This window comes from Echinops telfairi, unplaced genomic scaffold, assembly GCF_000313985.2.
Source record: "Echinops telfairi isolate 266 unplaced genomic scaffold, ASM31398v2 ScPeMD7_7468;HRSCAF=8506_2, whole genome shotgun sequence".
NCBI lineage: Eukaryota > Metazoa > Chordata > Mammalia > Afrosoricida > Tenrecidae > Echinops > Echinops telfairi.
Genome location: NW_022111371.1, coordinates 4,179,407 through 4,202,040, shown reverse-complemented (window position 1 = coordinate 4,202,040; position 22,634 = coordinate 4,179,407). Strand labels below are relative to the sequence as shown.

At 46.1% G+C, this 22,634-nt stretch overlaps 1 protein-coding gene across 1 annotated transcript in view; it reads right to left on the bottom strand.

Annotated features, from left to right (window-relative positions):
- Positions 1-22,634, bottom strand: part of CLNK (cytokine dependent hematopoietic cell linker) — a 116,185-nt gene that overhangs the window by 81,742 nt on the left and 11,809 nt on the right. Inside the window, exons 2-4 of the mRNA XM_045284406.1 lie at positions 9,151-9,188; positions 3,255-3,399; positions 2,095-2,201 (exon numbers count right to left, since the gene is read on the bottom strand). Coding sequence (XP_045140341.1) covers positions 2,095-2,201; positions 3,255-3,399; positions 9,151-9,188 — 290 coding nt within the window. The remainder of the gene's footprint in view (positions 1-2,094; positions 2,202-3,254; positions 3,400-9,150; positions 9,189-22,634) is intronic.

Here is a 22,634-nt window from a genome sequence, read left to right as displayed (position 1 = left end):
CATTTAAGAACTAGAGGATAGTTATATGTTTTATCATTGCTACCCTGCACCCTGACTGGCTCATCTCCTCCCCACAACCCTTTAGTAAGGGGGTGTCCAGTTGCCTACCGATGGGCTTTGAGTCTCCACTCTGTACTCACCCACCTTTACAATGATATGATTTTTTGTTCTTTGGTGCTTGATACCTGATCCCTTCGACAGTTCATGGTGGGCTAATTTATGTTCAATAAATATCACTTCAATAAATTTTATTAAAAGTCATAGCCCATTTTGATGAATGTACTTTGAGGTATTCATTCCCCTATATGGCTTCTGAGAGAGTAATTGAAACTCCCCCTCCTCCTCTCTGATTGGGGAAAACAAAAAATCACAATATGTACAAAGTGTGTTTGTAATGTTTTTACTCCACGGTGAAGTAAGTGACAAAATAAAACAAAATACCATAATGGGATATGGTATCTCTATAACAGAATGCTTGTGGATGCTTATTGTCACATGGGAAGTTGTTCTGTTAGTATTTAATGTGAAAAAGAAAAATAAATCAGCTACATGCTATACAGGAAGACTCCCTTGTATGAGTGATATCTGCATAGAAAATGTTGACATGAAATGCAGCAAAACATTTTCACTGGCAGCCCTGTAATCACGGGGGTGATTAATTTGAAGTTTATGCATTTCTTTGTTTAGAAAATTAAACACCAGCAAAAGTTTTACTTAAAAATAAAATCCTATGGGTGACCAACTTGTTTTCATTTGTGAGTGATTTTCATGCGGTTATCTTTTTGTAGTCTCACAAACCATCTTTTGAAGTGAGTATGGTGGGGGGTACGGGAGCTAGTGACAAGGTGGGGTAGGCATTCGGCTGAAAACTGTAAGGTCAGCAGATCAAACCCACCAACATCTCCAGGGCAGAACGCTGAGGCTGTTTGCTCCCATAAAGGCTTAACCGTTCCCAGTCCTCCAAACCCAAGCCCACTGCTATCAAGTCAATGTGAACTCGTAGAACCATAGGGTTCTGTGTTGGAATTACTCAATGGACATAAGTTTGCCAGGCCATGGTGTAGTTAAAGTGCTTGCCTGCTCTCTGAAAGGCCCCAGGTTTGAACCCACTGACCATTCTTGTGAGAAGGATGTGGCCATCTGTTTTTGTAGCGATTACAGTCTTTGGAACCACATGGGGGCAGTTCTACTCTGTTCTACAATGTAGCTGAGTTATAATCAACTTTTTGGTAATAGAAAGAGTATTAAAACAAAACAAACAAATTCATGCCCATCAAGTCGATTCCTACTGACACCCACCTCACAGAGCTGCCCTGTGGGTTTTCAGGACGGTTCCTTTTTATGGGAGTAGAAAGCTTCCTCTGTCTCCTTCAGTGACTAGTGCTTTCGAACTGCCCCCTGTGGCTGGCAGCCCAATGTGTGACAACGGTGCCACCAGAGCTCTCTGGGAAAGAGTTAGTATTCTTGTTGAGGATTACATATCAGCGGGAGTTGATTCTTGTTTGCAGATGAAGTTACAAAGGGGCTCAGAGAGGCTTTATGCTTTATTACCACTCAACGATGGGCTCAGCCACAGGAACAGTAGTGAGGATGCTGCGAGACCAAGCAGTGTTTCATTCTGCTGTGCAGGGTCGCTATGGGTCGGAGTCAACTTGATGGCACTTAACAACAACAAATACCACCACCAACAACAGCAGCAGGAGCTGGCAAAGTTGGGTCTGGAATCTAGGAGTATGCAAAATATTATGGTCAGAAAGATCTGAGTTCAAGTTCTGGCTCTGGAGCATGGGATGAGCATGAGATGAGGGATACGTGGAAGTCCTTCGCTTGACGATACCTAGTTTACAGAGATGCCTCAACTAATGTGGGTCCCACTTGCTGCTCGGTACTCATTCCTCAAGTGCTTCCTTATCCTGCCAGTCATACGACTCAGACCTACGTAACACAAGTCCACCTGGCCAACCCTGACTTAGTGAGACCCCTTCCCTAGTGACCTTCCCTAGTGACCTTCTCTGATGAGACCCCTTGAGGAGGATCTTGGTTGCGGGGAGGTGCCTTGCTTGGGTTTGTGCCCCAGGGCCAAGCTGGACTCACGTCTTCCCAATGAAGCAGTGTGCTCCTAGGTTTCCTCTCAATGGGAAAAGAGGTCTTGGAGCCGTCGTCTACTGAAAGGTCCATCACATCCTGGAAAGAGCGTGTATCTGTGAAAAGAGTAAGATACTAATGTCATCCTTTCTACAGCCGCAACGCATTACAAAACATTTGTACACTTATGAATTCATTAAGAAAATATTCAAGCTGAACCAAATCCTTCGCTACCTAGACAATTCTGATTCTTGATGACCCCATGTGTAACAGAGTAGAGCTGACAGCAGAGCTGGGCCTTCTCCGTTGTCATCTTTTAGAGCCAACCTCCAGGCCTTTCTTCCTCATCTCCACTAGGTGGCTTGGAGCAGCAACCTTTAGGCTGATGCTGTGTAAGATGCTTGTGCCACCAGGGATCTATGAGACAAATAGGCTGAATCTCCAAGAGGAGAAATGACTTCTGTAGAGTTACACACATAAATGCCCACATAAATGTCTGGGTTTGAACAGCTTTCCCCTCTCCTGGAGGAGACTCTACACACTCTTCAAGAATTTGGGCGTGCCACAGCCTTTCAAAGTCTTCCTGGATCCCACCTGCCTGCACTTACCCTGTTCCCCTTTCCTGTTCAGTCGATGCCCCATGTGCGACAGAACAAGACACTGCCTAGTCCCACACCGCCCTTACACTTGTTGTGTTTGAGCCCACTGTTGCAGCCACAGGGTCAATCCATCTTGTTAAGGGTCTTCCACTGTTTTACCGACCCTACTCCCATCAGTCAAAATTCGAGTGTTGTCTGACCCAAAGGGCTCATCTTCTTTGACCCTGGCACCAACTCTGACAATGTTCTGCTTCTATTCATGAGGTTTTCAGTATCTGACAATGCTTTGATGCTATTTATAAGCGTTTCAGTGGCTAATTCCTCTGATGTGGACAGCCTACTTCTTCTCACAGTCTGTTCTATGCCGGGAAGCTCTGTTCAAAGCTGTCCACTGTGAGTAAGCCTGACGGCGTTTGAAACATTACCGACGCATAAGCCACCACAAGGAAGCCAGCTTACAGTGAAGGGACTGGCAAGTGGGTCAGAGTCGTTTAATCCCAAATCAGCTCTTCTATTCATGATTACATGTGGGCATGACGTTTGAAATCTTAGGCCAACTCTAAATGTTACCTGCATATTCTGATTCCCTTATAGGCCTGGCTGGTAAGATTTTGATTGATTGCTGCCATGTCTCCACCCTCTGAAGCTCAGGTTGTTCATAGTCATTCTCACTGTGAACTGTTGCTCCAACCAGGGCTGCAGGCAAGGTCCTTTCCTAGATAAGAGTAAGCCAAAGCAAGCTACACTGAAAACAGGGATGACAGGTTACAGTGATCCTGAAAGGAACAATGGATTCTCTTGGTTAGGACAGAAAACATGGAGTCTGGAATCAGAGGCAGGTGATGTTCAATTCTTTTGTGAGGCAAAGTTTCTTTCCTTTTAATCATTTTATTGGGGGCTCAAACAGCTCTTATTACAATCCATACAAACATTCATTGTGTCAAGCACATTTGTTGCCATCATCCATTTTCAAAACATTTTCTTTCTACTTGAGCCCTTGGTATCAGCTCATTTCCCCCTCCCTCCCTCATGAATCCTTGATAATTGATAAATTATTATTCTTTTTCATGTCATACACTGACCGATGTCTCCCTTCACCCACTTTTCTGTTGTCCTCCCCCCTGGGAGGGGGTAAATATAGATCATTATGATCAGTTCCCACTGCTCCTCATCACTCCCTTACCCTCCTGGTATCACTACTCTCAATATTGGTCCTGAGGAGCTTATCTGTCCTAGATTCCCTGTATTTCCTGCTCTTATCTGTACCCCTGTACATGCTCTGGTCTAGCTGGATCTGTAAGGTAGAATTGGGGTCATGATAGTGGGGGAGAGACATAAAGAACTAGAAGAAAATTGTATGTTTCAATGGAGCTATACTGCACCCTGACTGGCTCGTCTTTTCCTTGTGAGCCTTCTGGGAGGGATGTCCAGTTGCCTACAGATGGATTTTGGGTCACCATTCTGAACCACCCCCTTATTCACAGTGATATGATTTTTGTTCTTTGATGCCTGTTACCTGATCCCATTGACACCTCATGATCACACAAGCTGATGTGCTTCCTTCATGTGGACTTTGTTGTTTCAAAAACCCCTTACATTTATTTCGGCTGTTTTGACATGATAACTAGGACAACAGAATGGAAACATAATGGTCTTTTCAACAGAGAGTGTTGTGACAATCCGATGTCTAAGTGCAAAGGAAGCATTCTGCTTCGTTGCATATGGCTTCAAAAGTCTGAGGAGGGGCTTGTGGGACTATAATGTGACTGTTGGACTTGGCTGGCATGTTTTTTCAATATATAATAACTTCTTGAGATAAAGCTCTTTCTAACACCTATATGAGTGTCACTGAATTTGTTTCTCCAGTCAACCCGGCCGAACACAAACCCAAATGTCCATCAACTGATGAGTAGATAAGCAACATGTGGGGCAAAGTAATGGGATATTATTCCATAATAAGAGAATAAAGCCCCATATGGATGATCCTTGGAAGCATTATGCTAAGTGAAAGGATAGGAGGTCATAGGATGTCTGATTCCACTTATATTAAATGTCCCAAATAGGAAAATCTATACAGCAAGAAAATGGATGAATGATTTCTAGGTCCTGGGGGAGGGGAAGATGGGGTATGGTTGATAATGGGTATGGATTTTCCTTTTGGGACAATGAAAGTCTTCTAACATTGATTGTGATCAAGGTTATAAAACTCTGTGTATGTATTAAAAATGATTGAACTGCACACTATAAGTGGATGAATTGAAGAGTGTGCATTTTATATATCAAAAGACCTGATTTTGTTTTGTACTTCAAAAAAGATGAGCAGAAGAAGGCAAGGGCAGAAGGCTCTGAGATTGGAGAGATTCCAAGTTTGCAAAGACATTGGTACAACCACTTGGACTGTCAGGGCACTTGATTTCCACCAAAGGGCTTGTCCTGGGAAGCAAAGTTTGGGTCTTACATAGGGACTGAAGAGCAAGGGAAGTTATAGCAGGCAAGCCAGGCCCTGGGGCACATCAGGGATGAACATGTCCCGTGGAACAGAAGCAGGATTGAGAGCCAAGTGGGAAGTTTGGCCATTCAAAGGAAAAAGATTGAGTCTCTGGGGTCCAACACCAGAGTAGCACATCTGCATGTTGAAAACGGTGCCTGGCCTGGACACTCAGGACACCATTACTGCCATAAAGCCCTGCTTGCTTGGCGTGGTCTCAAGAAGTGAGCAGAATTAGCACTGGAGAATGCTTGACCGAGAAGCCACGCGGAACTGGCTGCTTCGTGGCAGCAAGGCTTTGGATCACCTTGTCCTAGATCTCAGTAAGTTATGGGTCCACTTCGTGACCTTGGGGAGCCTATTCAGACAGTCAATCATTAAACTGTAGCTGATGAAACCTACCTCATTGGGGTGTTGAGTAAAGGTACATAACCATTCTACCTTGGCACCTGCCCCACCGCTTTTCTTGTTGGCAGGTGCCATCAACTCAGTTCCAATGTATACCCATCCTATGCACAACAGAACAAAACACTGCCAGGTCCTGAGCCATCCACACAGTTGTTATCGATGAGCCCATCATGGCAGCCACTGGGTCAATCCATCTTGTGGAGGCCCTTCCTCTCTTTGGCTGCCACTCTACTTTACCAAACCTGACGTCTTTGTCTAGGGACTGGTCTCTACTGACATCATGTCTAAAGTATGCCAGACTAAGTCTCAGCATCTTTACATCTAAGGTGCATGCTGGCCTTACTTCTTCCAAGACAGATTTATTTGTCCTTCTGAAAGCCTGTGGTAATTCCAGTGTTCTTTGCCAACATCATCATTCAGATGCTGCACCTCGTCTCTGGTCTTCCTGATTCACTGTCCAGTTTTCCCATGTGTGATTGAAAATATTACGGATTGAGTTTAGGTGCACCGTAGTCCTCAAGGCAACAGCTTCACCTTAAATCCTCTTACACTCACTGCCATCAAGTTGATTCTGACTCATAATGACCCCATAGGTCAGGACTGAACTGCCCCGGTGTGTTTCCAAGACTATAACTCTCTGCAAGGATAGAATGCTCTGTCTTTTCCATGTAGCAACTGGTGGTTTTGAACTGCTGACTTTGCGGTTTGTGGCCTAATTTGTAACCACTGGGCTCTTCCACTGCCATTGAATTGGCATTGATTTGTAGAGACCCGATAGGACAAAGTAAGATTTCTGAGGCTGTACATCTGCATGGGAGCAGAAAGCCTGATTTTTCTCCAGAGGAGTGGCCGGTGGGTTTGAATCGCCGACTTTTCAATTTGAAGCTCACGGCAAGGCACTGCACCAGAGATCGGCCAAGGTTACAACCCTCTGTGCAGGTGGAGCTGAGAGCCTGAGCCAAGGTAAGCTGTGGGGAGGTCAACTCCAGGAGGCCTTCATTGTGAACTCGGCAGAAGCAGGGGATGTGGTTGGCCTGTGCTCCACAGTGCCCCACACAGAAGTCAGATCTGAAATGCAACATGGACATGACAATTCTGGGGATCCAAAAATATGTACTGTGTTGTGTAGACACAGTTTATATGTGAGTGTGTACCATTATAACCAGCCCCAAGGCCCCCAGAGTGGAGCATTTTTGACTCTGGAAGAGTCATGGGGCTGCTGAAGGAAGTGGGGACAAGCTGGTGAACTTAGCTTTCATCCAATCCCTATTCTAGACTTTGTGGAGCCAGAAAGGCCATAAACACTGAGGGTCATTACTCCCACCAGCTTCTGAAAATTTTGCTTCCAGGACTATATATACATTGGTTGGTCTTTCTTTACAGAAAAGGAGACAGAGTTTCATCTTTAATAATTACATTTATTTATCAGTTTCCCCAGAAGGTCCCACGGAAGAAAGATCTGGCAATATACTTTAGAAACCCCCCCCCCCAAAAAAAAAGAAACCCATTAAAAATCATATGCACATGCAAGTTGGACAGTGAATAAAGAAGACCTAAGAAGAGTTATCTATTTGAATTCTAGTTATGGAAAGGGATATTTAAAGTACCACAGACTGCCAAGGAACCCTGCTAGGGTAGTGGTTATTCACTGAGCTGCTAACTGCAAGGTCAGTGGTTGGGAACCACCATCTGCTCCATGGGATAAAGCTGAGGCTTTCTACTCTAGTAAAGAGTTACACTCTTCAAAAATGCACAGGGCTAGCTTTGTCATTTCCTACAGGGTGGCTGTGAGTTGCAATGGACTTGATGGCAGTGAGGTCTTTGGATATTTGCTTTTGTGTGTGTGTGTGTGTGTGTGTGTGTGTGGACTGCCATAAGAACCAACAGGTCTGTCTTGGAAGAAATACAGCCAGAATGCTCCTTAGAGGCAACAACGGTGATGCATCGTCTCATGTACTTAGGACATGTTGTCATGAGAGATCAGCCCCTGGTTTCTGCCAAGATGTCTTGCTTGGCAAAGTAGAGGGACAGTCCCAAAGAGGAAGACCCTTAATGAGATGAATTTGCACAGTGGCTGGACAAAGGGCTCAAACAACAATTGTTGGGTGGATTGTGCAGTATTTCGTTCTGTTGTGCATGGGGTTGCTATGGATGAGAACCAACCCAACGGCATGTCTTACTTTGAACCAACTCAGCAGCGACCAACAACAACAACAACTGAAGGCAGTGTTCGTCTGACACACATGGGTCACCAATAAAGTTGACTCTATGGCAATTGGAAAGCTGATTTGGCAATATCAGGTGTTCTTGCCAAGAAACCTTAAACTAACAGGCATCAAGTTAATTCCACCACATAGTGATCCTATAGGACAGGGTAGAACTGGCCCTGTGGGCTTCTAAGACTACCTTTTACGGGAGCAGAAACCTCATCTGTTTTCTCCCCATGAGAAACTGATGGATTTGAACGGCTAACTTTGCAGTTACCAGCCCAACTTCTAACCACTCCACCACCAGGGCTCCTCAGAGGTTCTTAACTAAATATCAGTTCTTCTTTCTTCCTTATCCAATTCTCTGGCCATTGCTTCCTGTTTATAACATTTTATATGAATGCACGAGTTCCTGAGTGAACCTCCAGACAAGGCTCCACAGTTTTAGTTATTATTAAAGAAGAGCTTCAACACTAACCCTAAGAAATGAAGCCCACTGCCATTGGGTCACTTCTATGCATAGAGACGCTACAGGACAGGGTAAAACTGAAAATATGCTTCCAAGGCTCCGTGCTGGTGTTGGCTTGATGGAAAGAGGTGCTGATGGCAGGAATCCTAATACAAAAGAGAGATGGAGACATGCTCCCACCCACGTCCCTGCCCAGCACAAAGAAAGGTGAAAGGCAGATAAGACATCCTTTATCAATAGAAGAGACAGTGGAAAGGTATGAATGTGGACAGATAAGATATTCACACTACCTCGACCAAGGCTTGAAGGGGACAAGGTCACAAGCATGAACTCTGGGGGAGCGTGATACACAAACCTGGAAAGGGGAGGGACACTACAGAAAATCAGCCAATAGCAGAAGACCTGCGGAAAGGCAGCCAATGGTGGAAGGCCCAGCGTTCTCAGCATGAAAGACCTTGCTCTAAGTTCTACCAGCCCCAGCTGTGGACTACTTGGACTTCTACACCAAAGTACCCGCTTCAATAAACTCACTCTTTCCATTTAAACCTTTTCTCTGGGATGAATGGTGTCCCTCACCTGAAATATTTTGGGACAAGAACCCAGAGCTGAGAGACTTAAAACTTCGTCTCCTCCCAGTACCACTGGTATTTTCACTTTATTCAATCTTTGCCATGACCATCTGAATGAAATTTGATCTCATTTTTACAGAAGAGGACAGAAACGCAATTTTATATCCAAAAAGTGAAATGCGTTCCTGCCCCCTCCCCCACCTTCTGCAAGAATGTATTTGAAGTAAATTTTTGAAATAAATTTGAAATAAAATGTTAAAATGTTAAAATAAGAGCAATAAATCTCAAAGACTAGCAAATGAGGTGAGGGAAAAAACGGACTTACGTAGCACTGAAGAGGGTCCTTCGCAGCGTGGTGCGAGCCTGCCAAAACACAAAGAATCCAGCCCTGAACCAAACGGCATTGTCAGCACGGGGTGGTAGATTACAACCACGAAAAGACGGGGCTTTTGTTCGCCGCCAGAGCTATTGTGCTCACTTTCATCCACCTTGTTGGTTTTGTTTTGAATGTGATTTTCGAAGACCAGAGTGCATATTTTCGTATTTCTCGTTCTACGTGCTGCTCTGGCAAAGAGAAGCGAGGAAACCTGGGGAAAGAACATGAGCTGCCCCCCAAGCCCCCGCGGTGCCCGTGGAGGCAGGGAAGGGAAACATGATATTAGACGATCCTGCTGTCAGTTGCTGTCAACCTAGTTCCAACTCGTAGCCACCCGATGTTCAACAGAATGAAACACTGCCTGGCCCAACTCCATCTTCATAATTGTTCTTTGGTCTGAGCCCATTGTTGCACCATGGTGTCGATCCATCTCTTCGAGAGTCTTCCTCGTTTTAACTGCCCTATTTTATTGTTAGAGAACACCACCATCAATTGCACCAGAATCTTGATTCACCTTAACCTAAAAACAGGTACATTCTCCCTTCCCCATTATGTTACTTTTCTGTGTGATATTTGCAATAACCGATTGATACCTCTCTATCCTGGACATGAGAAAACAAAAACAAAATGGGTTGCTGATTAATGACAGCCTGTGTACAGTTTTCAATGAATGTCATCTTTCGGAAGTTGTGGAAGTCAGGTATAATGTCAATTAGACCCCCTTGGCTAGGGGTGGAATTCAACCTGTCAATCAAGGGGTCTCTTGATCACGCCCCCTTGGGGGTGTGGCCTGCTTACAAGAGTGACAGAAGCAGGAAACCTCCCACTCTCTCTTTGCCACTTCGCCTACCTTCTCTGTGGGATTTCCCTGGGATTCTCTGTGTCTTCTTTTGGCGGGGGTGGGGTGGGGGGTGGGGGGTGGGTTGCCCTGTGGGCTGCCGGCTCTAGACAGTTGTCAGTACCCTACCATGTTTCCATCGACTTTGGATCCACAGGACCCTGCCCTCCTTAACCTGTGATCTCCTGCTTCCTGTTCAACTTTTGGAACTATTGGCCTGTAGCCTCATGAGTCTCAAGAGGACCCTGGCTAGCCTTTGACCCATGGACTGGGATGGGGCATCTTCTTGATGTAAAGTTCTTTCTTATACCAAGTGAGTGTCACTGGTTTGCTTCTCTAGATGACCAGCCTAGCATAGAAGTGGATCACCAGCCCTTTCTTCCAAGGTATCTATATGGATTAGGTGTTAGGCTGCGAATGGTAAAGTCAGCCGTTCAAACCTACCAGGTGTTCTTTGGGAGAAAGGAGAGGCCATCTGTTCTCAAGAAGATTTACAATCTTGGAAACCTTATATAGGGTTGTTATGAGTTGGAATCGGTTCACTAGCAATGCTATTTTTTTTTTTAAATAGTGTTGCTAAGAGTCAGAATGTATAGGATTTCTATGGGTTGTAATTGACTATATGGCATTAGTTTGAGTTCTCTAGTTAATAATTTCACCATCTAGAAAATGTCTTATAAAGACCCTCAATGAGATGGATTCGCCCAGTGGTTCCAACAATGGGCTCTTGCATAGAAATATTGTGGGGGTGGCACAGGACTGGACAGGATTTCCTTCTGTTGTACATAGAGTTGCTATGGGTTGGAAATAACTTGATGGTACCTGACAATAACAACAAGAACAACGACAACAGAACATGTCTATTAACACTTATGTCCCCAGAGCCTTTGCTTTCCAGTGTCTTCTTAATAACTCTGTGCCCATAGCTGGTTAGAGTATCATACATTAAGGACCTCATGCACCGTAGGTGCATCGCAGGTGAACAGAAGAATGAGGGACAGGTAAGGGAGCCTCACATGCTCATTTCTTGTGTGAGCGTTAGAAATCCAAATGAAATAGCAGAGGGTAACTGTCATCAAGAGAACTGACACACATCGATGAAAAACCAAATCAAACGGGCTGACTGATAGCCACCCCCCTTGGGTTTCCAAAACTGTAACTGTCTAAGGGAGTTGAAAGCCCTGTTTTTATCTCAAGGAGTTGCTGGGGATTTCAAACTTCCGAGCTTTCAGATTTCAGCCCAACATGTAACCATTACGCTACAAGGGCTCCTTCTCATTGATAAGGAGGGTCAAAATATCCCCCCTCCCTCCCTATGCTTTCCTGGTTATAGCAATGTTTCTCCAAAGATTTCCCAGGAACTACCTGGATTGGCATGATCTTATTTAGCCTAAGGATTTCTTGGCTCCACCACAGGCCACTGACAAAGACATTCTGGGGTGAATCTGAGAAGGTACATTTTCATGGAACATATTTGTGGTTTAGCTGCCCTCTTTTGTGAAAAATTGAACAGAACAAAACAAAAATCCCTCTCTTGCCTTTGTTGAGAATAGGCACCAGGGAAGACATGATGCCAATCTAACCATTTCTACACGTACAATTCAGAGACACTGATTACAGAATTCACGTTGTCCAACCATTCTGATCCTCCTTTCCTGCATTGTTCCGGCCCCAGTGACGTAAAACCAGAGCCCTTCTGAGGTTCTTAGCTAATTTTTCAAAGGCGGTTGTCAGTCTGATCCTCTATAGATCATTCTCATGGCCGACATTTTTCACTCATTTTTGTTAGTGAAAACATAGAGTTGGCTCTGCCTCGTGACAACCCAGTGTACAAGAGAGCAAAGCACTGCGCCATCCTCACGATTGTTCCTCTGCTTGATCCCATCATGTCGTCCTCTGTTTAACCACCCCTCTACTTGATCGACACATGTCCTTTTCCAGTGACTATTCTCGCTAGACAACATGTCGGAAGTACGTGGGATGAAGTCTGTCTGTCCTGGCCTCTAAGGAGCACTCTGGCCATGCTTCTTCCAAGACAGATCAGTTTGTCCTTTTAACAATTCATGGTACTGTCAATATTCTTTGCCAGCACCATCCCTCAAAGGCATCAGTTCTTGGGTGGTCTTCCTCATTCAGTGTCCAGCTCTCACATGCAGATGAGGCGGCTGGCAATGTCCTGACTTCGGTCAGGCTCACCTTAGTGATGAGTTTGCCCTATGCCTCTTGATTTCTTGACTACCATTCCCATGAATATGAATTGCAGATTGATAGGCTAAGCTAAACTATCATTTAGTTTTAAGAAGCCTTCAAGGGGTTCTTTTGGGTTAAAGTTGGAAGATTATCTCAGGGAAATTGTTCCATGTTTTATTTTTTTGTTTAAACAGTTCTGCTTCTAATAGTTGATGGCAACTAGCAGCAATTCTAACACACCTTGAAGTGTGAAGACACGTGTTAATCATTGACTTTACCAGTCTTGGGAGGATTTGAAATCCAGGTTTGTGTTTATGAGAATCAGGTGAATACCCTGTCCCAGCAATTCACGATCCACTGCTGCCAACCTTTCAGTTAGCTCTGCCCATTCCCACTGATTCCCCAACATCCTAGGAAGAACCAGGTGTGTGCATTCAGTGATGCGGCTACCTAATGCAGGTATTGCAACATCTAAAACGAGCCAGTAGGGGGCACTGGATGCTCATCTATTCTGGCCTTTCTTTCCTCTCTAGAATTTGTCTCCCCCACCCCCCTCCTCAGAAAGTGGAGAATATCAACCTTCAAGATTATCTTCCTTTGGAAACTTGAAAAAAAAATCATGTTTTCCTGAGTAAAATGAAATTTCTTGTCTATTAAATTGAGTAAGTCAATGTATATCTTTATCAGCCTTTTTTTTAAATTGTATAGGCAGTCTCCAGGTTTTGAACAACTTATGGATAACTTGTTCTTACCCCTTATACAATGTAATTTTGACCTTGAATGATGGATACGACTGAATCAACCCCAACTGGCAGCAAATACCTCATCACAATCACCTTCACTTGATACACATGTAGCTGGAGAAATCGCTGAAAAGGCTTCGAGCTTTTTCTTGCACCCACACCAAAATGTCCATTGTCATTGGGTCAATTCTGACCCAATTCTGACTCAATTCCCTTGGTAGGGTTTTTGAGACTGTAAATGTTCTCTTTTTGGAAACATTTCAGGGTTCACTGTTGCTGTTTTCGGTGCCATGGAGTCAGTCTCACTACAGGCGACCCGATGCACCCCAGAAGGCCACAAGGCACTATTGGTCTTGTGTTGAGCCCATAGTGGCAGCCACTGCGTCCGTCCAGTTCATGAGAACCTTCCTCCGTTTGCTGTGCTAGGGGAGGGTTTCCAGAGCAGCAGATCATCAGTTCCGACTACAAAGCTTGATGGAAGGAGGCAGCCTCATCTGACGGAGTGGCTGGTTGATTTGCTCTACCAACCTTGCAGTTTTCTGCCCCATGTCTAAACCACAACCTCGCCAGGGCTCCGATTTCTTGTGTTAAACTATCACATTTGACTTGTTTTTTTTTAATTTGGTAAAGAATATAGAAAGTACCATGGACTGCCAAAAGAACAAACACAGCTGTCTTGGAAGAACTATAGCCAGAGCGCTCCTTAGAGGCAAGGCTTTGTCTCACATACTTTGAACACGCTGTCAGGAGAGACCAGCCAGTCCCTTGAGAAGGCTACCATACTTGATGAACTATGGAAGCAGCAAAAGGAGGAAGACCTTGGCTGAGATGGACCGACACAGTGACTGCAGCCATGGGCTCAGACAAGAACCGTTGTGGGGATAGCGCAGGGCTAGGCAGTGTTTTGTTCTGTTGTGCACAGCGTCTCTATGAGTGTGGTCTGACTAAACGGTGCCTGACCACAGCACCAGCAAATAAGAACCAATTGACCTACAAGTTCAACCTTAAAGACACCCTTAGGAGCAGGTCTCTCTTGTGGCCTGGGGACTGCCCATTTAAATGCGTCCAGAAAGAAGGACCCACATCCTCAGAAGGGGTCTCATAGCCCACAAGTTCCTTCTTTATCCAAGGCAAGGAGAAAAAACGCTCACACTTGTTCTGTTGAGAAAACATGACACTGTTTTCTCTGCATCAGCCTCTTGAGAAGGTGTCACCGCCAACATGCTTTCCAAGTTTGAATATGTGTCTGTCTTTGCCAGGCCTGCCTGGAGGATTTTCATCTTAAACTTTATAAGAATGTATTTTTTGATAGGTTGTTTCTTGTGCACAAAAATAGATGCCACTGAAAAACAGTGATGAAAAACAGGTGAGCAAAAATGAAAGAGAAAACTCTCTATATCTCACACCCTCATACCAAGATGGGGGCTGTAAATATTTGACCAGAGCCAAATGTAGACACACACACAGTTCATGCTGTGCATGCATCATCTTATTGTGCACTCATTTTTTCCCCCTGCTCTGTCACCTAAAAATATGCCAGCCCCATTTTCATGTTAATAACCACACTCAAAATGCAACCTCATTGGGTCTATTCTGACTGACAGTGACCCTGTAGGACAGGGTAGTACTGCCCCTCTGGGTTTCCGAGACGGTGACTCTTTAAAGGAGTAGAAAGCCTCGTCTTTATCCTGCACAGTGGTTGCAGCTTTCCAACTGCTCACCTTGCGGTCAGCTGCCCAACATATAACCACTAAGTCACCAGGGCTCCTTGCAAATGACTTCAGTATCCCATAATGCCATCCCATCCCCTGTTGTTGTTAGGCACCATTGAGTCAGTTCTGACTCATTGCAACCCTCTTCACAACAGAATGGAACACTGCATGTTCCTGCACCGTTTCCAACTCATCATGACCCTATAGGACAGGGTAGAACTGCCCTTGTGAGTTTCTAAGACTGTAACTGTTTTGGGAGTAGAAAAGCTCATCTTTCTCCCATGGTAGTTTTGAACTGTCTGTTGGCCTTTGTGGTTAGTAGCCCAATAGTAATCACAGTGGAACCAGGCCTCCTGTAACTCTTTACCGGAGTAGAAAGCTTTATCTTTCTCCATGAAGTACCGGGTGGTTTTGAATGGCTGATCTTGCAGTTAGCAGCCCGACACACAATCCACTGCAGTAGGGGTGAATATTGAGATGCAAGACCCCAGTACAATTTGCACTCTCTAACCTTGATGTGACACTTGGGAGGATGACACAGGACTGGCAGTTGTTTTGTCCTGTCCTATAGAGGGTCGTTATGGGTCAGAACCAACTAAACAGCACTTAACAACAACCACCCCCTCCCGCCAGGGTGTGAGACCGGCAGCGTATATGTTGCCTGAACCCCTGGTCTTTCCGATGCCAGCAGGGTCACCCCCTGGAGCCTGCAGACTAAGACTCAGAAGAAAGGCCTGCACTCTTACTTGGGAAAATGAGCCGGTGCAAACCTCACGGGTCACAACAGGACACTGTCGGAGTAGAGTGCTGGGAGGGAGGAGAGTCCCCTAGGATGGAAGACACGGAGACCTTGGCAATAGACTCAAGCAGACTGGCCATCTTGGGGAGGGTGCAAGGGGGGCCAATGTTGCATTGTGCATCCAGGTTGACTGGATGGCGACTAACAGGAGCTTCTTGAGCCACACCAGCATCAGTGAGGACCTGCCTGGGACTCTTAGTGGAAACATTTTCTGCAGGAGGAATCTGCACCAGGTGCTCATTTCTGATTTAGGCTTCTTCCTTGCCACTTCTGTTCTTCTTGCCCAGTTCTCCTCACTGCTGGGCGCTGGTGGGTCTCATAGTGCTACATCCCAGTCCTTCCTAATCCTTTGCTAGTTACGCAGATTTCGTCACTTCCTTCCTCTCTTTCTCCGCAGTGTTCTTGTCCTCTTCCAGCTGTCATGTGTAGCTACGGGACCCCCTCTGACGCATCTTTTCCCTAAAACTTGATGGGGCTCCTGGTTAAGTGCTCGGCCACTTAACTAATTGAAAGGCTAGTTGTTTGAACACTGAAACACCCTGGGAAGCCTGGTGTTATGCTATGGCCTACCACGGGATCTCTGGTGGTGTAGTGGTTACGCTCTGGGCTGCCAATCACGAGGTCAGCAGTTTTCATCTACCGTCTGCTCCTCGGGAGTAAGACGAGGCTTCCTACTCCCGTAAAGAGTCACAGTCTCAGAACCCCACAGGGGCAGCTCCACCCTGTCCAATAGGGTCACCATGATTCAGAATTGCCTTGATGGAGGTGAGTGATTGGGTGGTTGGCTGTCAGCCATGAGATCAACGGTTCAAACCCACCAGCTGCTCTGTGGGTGGAAGATGGGGCAGTCTGTTCCCTTAAAGGGGTATAGCCTCTGAAACCTGATAGACCAGTTCTGCTTTGTCCTACGGGGTCCCTAAGAATTAGACTTGACTGATGGCAGTGGGTTTGGTGTTTTGGTTTTGAGGCACATTGGAAGAAAGTTCTGGGGGTTTCCCCCAAAACTCCTAACCATCAAAGCCCTCTGGAGCAAGGCCTGTTCTTCAACACATGGCCTCCCCTGACTTGGAGTCCACAGCAGCTGTGTCCATTTGATTGTTGTTCAGTGAGTGCTGAGGAACAGGCCACAGAAAGGGAATGTCGAATCAAGGATCAGAGCGAGCCTCTGATCCACGCATTTACTCAACCGATATTTTTGGAGCAAATTCTCATGTCAAGTTTAATTGGTCAAGTAGAGGGGCAGCGGAGAGGAGGACGAAAGTTAAAGAGGAAGGCCCTCCATGAGCCGGCTGGACACCGGGACTGCAGCAATGGGCTGAGACATAAGAACACTTGTGAGGAAGGCGCGGGGCTGTTAGGAGTCAGGACCGAGGCAATGGCACCGACCAACAACAAGATGAGTGAATCACCCACAGCGCTCTCCCGCTCAGACACACTGCCATCTGTACAGGAGCCTGGCACACGTCGTTAGGTCAGGATGCACTAGCTTATCATTTTAACCCATTTTACACCTGTTTCAGTTTGTTTTTTCAAGTTAAGGGGAAATACATGTTGGGCTAATCCTCCAGTGAACCCCCTCTGACCAAGGACCAGGGATGTGAATAGCTTTGCTAACCGGCAGATCACATTGGAAAGTGGGTTGTTGCAGATGCAGTTAGGTTAAGGCGACCAGATTTTAACATTGGTAAAGCGGGACACCATTGATAAAACTCATATCCTGGCAAAAGAGCCACATGGCAGCCGAAAACTGTCTAACCTAGCTTGTCGTGCATTCTTTCCAGAAATTGGGACTTCTAAAAAATGCTGCAGGACTCAGGACAAATTGTTTAAAAGTGGGACTGTCCCGCCAAAAGTGGGACGTCTGGTCACCTTAATGAAATTTGGCATCTTATCATTTGATCTCCCTGATGATCCATTTAAATTTGTTCTAGTTTTTAATGTTCTTTCTTTTCAATTGAGTTTTTTATCTGTTTTACTTCGTTATTTTAGTTAGTTTGTTTTTAATGTTTCACTGGATAGCTAAGTCTATAGTCAGGAACTAGATTAATGGTTCCTTAGCAATATGGTATGGAAGGTATGGGGACTATGGGGAGCTAATCACAATGGATACAAGAATGAAGAACATGTTCTGAAACGGATGGTTGTGATGGTGACGGTACTTCTTGATGTGCATGAACTATTGCATTGTAGGATGTGTTCATTATAGGCCCATAAAACTGTTAAACTATTAAAAAAACTACTATCGAGTCTATAGGACAGAATAAAACTACGATAGAGTAAAACTACAGTACATGGTTGCTATGAGTCGGAATCAATTCACCACAATAGGGTTTCTGAGGCTGGAGCCTTGGTGGCAACTCTGGGTTAAGGCACTGTACTGCTCACCCACCAGCCACTGGCAGAGAGAAAGATGAGGCTGGCTGGTTCCCTGAATATTACTCTCAAAAACTCTATTTTCTGCCCTGTCTTATATGGTCACTATGAGTCTGAAATGCCTTCATCGCAGTGTATCAGAATCTTTCTGGGAGCTGACTCCTCCCATGGAAACTTTATATGGGGTCTCTCTGAGTCAGAATAGACCAGCTGGCGATGGGAGATGTGTGTGTATGTATACACACATACAGATGTAAACAGTTAGAAATATGTATATATAGATACGAGTGGCTGGCGAGTTTGAACTGCCAACCTTGTAGTGAGCAGCCCTTTGCTGAACTGATGCACCACCTGGGCTTTTTCCAACGCTCCCAGCTCAGTAGAGTTATATCCATTTCACAGATGGAAGAATGCAGGCTGAGAGGGACCCATGCTTCATCCCAAGTGACACAACAAAGGCGGATGGCCAGGATTCCTACCCTCTCAGCCAGCTCAGGCCAGGCTACTCCCAAGAGCACCCTGCAGAAAGCAGTAAGCAGCGGGTGTGATTGTGAATAGCCCCCTTGTCTAATGGAAGGAAACCAGAAAAGTCACCACATGCCTGCTGACATCTCCACTGCTGCCTTGATGGCGCTTCAATGACTCACCTGTGGAACTCTCAGTGGGAGACCAAGACCTAGGGCAGAAAAGAGGGCACAGGTGAGTGTCAGAGGGCATGGAGGTCACTCACCTCCTATGAAGTACATTGACCAAAACCAATCTCACGGCCATGGAGCTGATGGCAACTCAGAGTGACCCAACAGCCCAGAGTAGAACTACCCCTGTGGGCTTCTGAGTTTGCATGGGAATAGAAAGTCCCATCCTTCTCCTAAGGAGCAGGTGGTGGTTTTGAACTGCTAATCTTGGGGTTAACAGCCCATCACGTAACCACTATTCCACCATGGCTCCTTTCATGAGGCGAGGCTCTGTTTTTATAGACCTCAACACTTGCCAACTGGACATTTAGATTTGAAATATAGAACATGTATGTTCCCATAAAGATTTATAGCCCTGAGACTGTACACCATGTTGCTGTATATACTGTGTAGGTACATATGTATTATAATAGATTTTATAAGAGACCGTATAGTCACTGGAAGCCCTGGTGGTATAGTGGCTACATGTTGGACTACGATCCGCATGGTCGGTAGTCTGAAACCACCTACAGCTCCGCAGGATAAAGACTGAGCTCCCGCTCCTGTGAACAGTGTCTGTCTCTGAAACCCACAGGGGGCTGCGATGAGTCAGCCTGGACTCTTAGCAGTGAGTATGCCCACCGCTGTGGAATCAGTCCTGACGCACAGCGGCCCTTTAGGACAAAGTAGAACTGCCCCTCGGGGTTTCCAAGACTGTAAATCTTTGTTTAAATTTTAAAAATAAAATGTATGAGTCATTTTATTGGGGAACTCTTACAAATCTTATAACAACCCATCACTCAATGGTATTAAGCACACTTGCACATATGTTGCCAACAACATTTCCAGAACACTTTCTTCCTAGTTGAGCCCTTGGTATCAGCTCCTCTTTTCCCCTCCCTCCTCTTCCCTCCCTCCGTCATGTATCCTTGATCAATGATGTATTATTTTTGCTATTTCATGCCTTACACAGTCTGTTGTCTCCCTTCACCCAAGACGGTCAATCTTTATGTGAGTAGAAAGCCTCCTCTTTGTCCTGCAGAGCGGCTGGTGATTGCTAGCCGCTGACGTTTTGATTAGCAGCCCGTCCCATCACCTGCCACCCACCATGGCTCGGAAAGCCCAGGAGAGTAGCCTATTTTAGAAGCCCATCCTCTATTGCATGGCTATATTTTCATAATATATATCCACTGCCAGGGAGTCGATTCCAGCTCTCCGCGACCCTCCAGGATGAGCAGAACGGCCTGGTGGGTTTTTGAGGCTGTCAGTCTTCCTTAGAGCAGGAGGCCTTGTGGTCCTCCCTCTCCTGTAAATGTAAACCAACTGACAGATACACAAAGGTGTCCTCCAGTAATTCCTGTGTGTGTCAGGGGACAGAGTAGAACTGTGCTGCTCCACGCGGATTTGACAGCTGTGACCTTTCACAGGCAGGGTGCCAGGCTTGTCTTCTGAGGCACCCCTGGGTGGGTTAAACCCCCAACCTTCCTGCCAGTGGTCAAGCATTTACCCATTTGTTCCCATCAGGAAATCTCTCCTTCTCTTTCTCTTTCAACTCTCAAGCCTCAGGGTGAAGGTGAAACTGCAATGCCAGGGCAGGCAGGGGATTAGTAAAGGCACAAACAAGCCCTGGCTCACAGAGGCAACATCCTTCTGAGCTTCCCACGGCCCCAGGGCTTTTCAGATCATGGCCCACAGCCCAGGGGAAGGTGCTGCAGGGAAGGTAACAGGTAGAGGGTGACAGTTGAAGCTCTCCAAAGGTCGTGCGTGTATGTCTCAAATTGGGCCATGCACTTGTCTTATATATATTGTATAATATATATCTGAGCTCACTGCCATCGAGTTGATGCCAACTAATACCCCCCGCCCCCCTATGGTACAGGGTAGAACTGCCCCTGTGGGTTTCTGAAACTGTAACTCTTTAAACCTCATCTGTCTCCTCGGGAAAGGCTGATGGTTTTGAAGTGCTAACCTTACGGTTAACAGCTCAACACATAACCATCATGCCATCAGGATTTCTTATGTCTTATGCATGTATCTATATAATGAATCTATGACGTACATATAATGGGTCTATATAATGACCTATGATGTACATATAATGTATGTGTGTGTATATAATATTGTACAAAGGTGGCACTTGGGGGCTGTGTGTGTTTTTTGATGAGCGTATGCTTTCCAGGCAAAGGCACCACATGGGCGGCCACCACCCTTCTGTCAGGGGAGACGTGTTTGAGGCTGTGATGCTGAACAGTTTACATCAGCGCTTCTAGACTAGGAGATGCGGCAGAAAGGCCTGGAGATCTACTTAAGACAACCAGCCGGGGGGAAAACCCTATGATGACAAAGGTCCAAGCTACAGCCCTCCCCATCACGGGGATGGCACAGAACGGGGCAGCGTTTGCTCTGTGCTCGTTGTGGACCTGATGTCAGGCCACAATGGCATAGTCTTTTGGAGGGGGAATTAAGGTCCTTTACGGCACAACGGCTCATCATAATGTTGCAATGTGCACCCGCTTTTGCGGGGATTGTTTTGAAAGACTGATCATTTCCCAGGAGGGGCTTCATCTAATAGAATTAAGGGTGAAGAGTCCACACTTAGTCCCGGGTTACGGCTACTCGGGTTCTTTCAGGGTGTGTTCTTACCCACAGACTGTGAAATTCACACCTCAAACCGCCCCTGCCCGGGGAGCACTCATTTCATCTTTGCCGCCTCCCTGCCTCCATCCAGAGGGAGACTGAGCTGTGAATTTCTTCCGCCCCAGCCTGTTTCCCAGCGAGCTGATCTGTGGAGCCTTTCAACTGTCACCCTCTTCTCCCACGTTTCCTGCAGCACCTTCCCCTGGGTTGTGGGCCATGATCTGAAAAGCCCCGGGGCTGTGGGAAGCTCAGAAGGATGTTGCCTCTGTGAGCCAGGGCTTGTTTGTGCCTTTACTAATCCCCTGCCTGCCCTGGCGTTACACCTTCCCTCCGAGGCTTGAGACGTGCGTCATAGCAGCAATTAGCTGAGCATCGCAACACACAGCACGGTGTAAATATTTATAAGGTCCGTGTGATGCTGGGGACATGGGCACAGCCTTGTGCAGCAGTGGGTCCTTAGCAACCATGAAACTACGACCTGTGAGTCCAGCCCACTAGCCAACTTCCCAGGAGTCCAATGGCCTCCTCTTTGCAATTGTTCCACTCAATGTGATCCTGTGGGGGTGATTACAGACATCCAAGATTTACAGAAGAGGAAATTGAGGGAGGGCTTTGAGCTTTAACAATGGATCGGGGTTGAAAGAGCCACCAACACAGAGAGGTTGGATGGCTCCCACCTGGCCCTGATGTCCAGGTCCTTGCTATGTCCCTGTCCTTCTTCTGTTGGAAGTGGCAAGGCACCTAGCAGAGCAGCTGTGGCCTAGGGACCCTTGTAGTTGGGTGCTGGCATTGTTCCAAAGGACTTGAACTTCTGTGTCAGTTCAGAGTAAACCAGCCAGGAAGGGGCCGGCCATTTACCCAGGGTCTGGTAGGCTCTTTCTGGATATTGGAAACTGATGGCCTCATCCCTGCCATCATTCTTTGCTCCACAGGTTCACATCCCACCCACCAACCATGACATGTAAATGCTGTGCATTGGTCACAGTGACCTGTGAGCCCCATGTCAGGGTGGGAAGTCATTAAATTGACAATGCTATTCCTGTTAGCTGCCCTGGAGCTGGCCTGCCCCTCAGAGTGACGTGACCTCATGCACATGGAACAAAGTACAGCTCTGTCCTGAGCCATCACCAAGTGGACTGTGTTTTGGATCTGTCTGACCCATAGGGTCTTCGCTGGATGATTTTCAGATGTAGATACCTAGGATGTTCATTCTAGACCATCTTGATCTGGAGATCTGTTGAAACTTTCTCAGCATCTGTGATAGTTAAGTTTTGTGTCAACTGCGCTGGGCAGGGTTTCTGAGTGGTTTGGCAGTTAAGAACTAGTGATTCCCCAAGGATGAGACTTCCTGAGAGTTGTCTCTTCCTACTTTAAAGAAAATAAGACACAGGTGAAAAAAATTGGTTGGGTGACTTTTTTTTTTTGGCTGTCAGGATCCTGCATCTGCCTTGTGAATCTCCAGTTCTT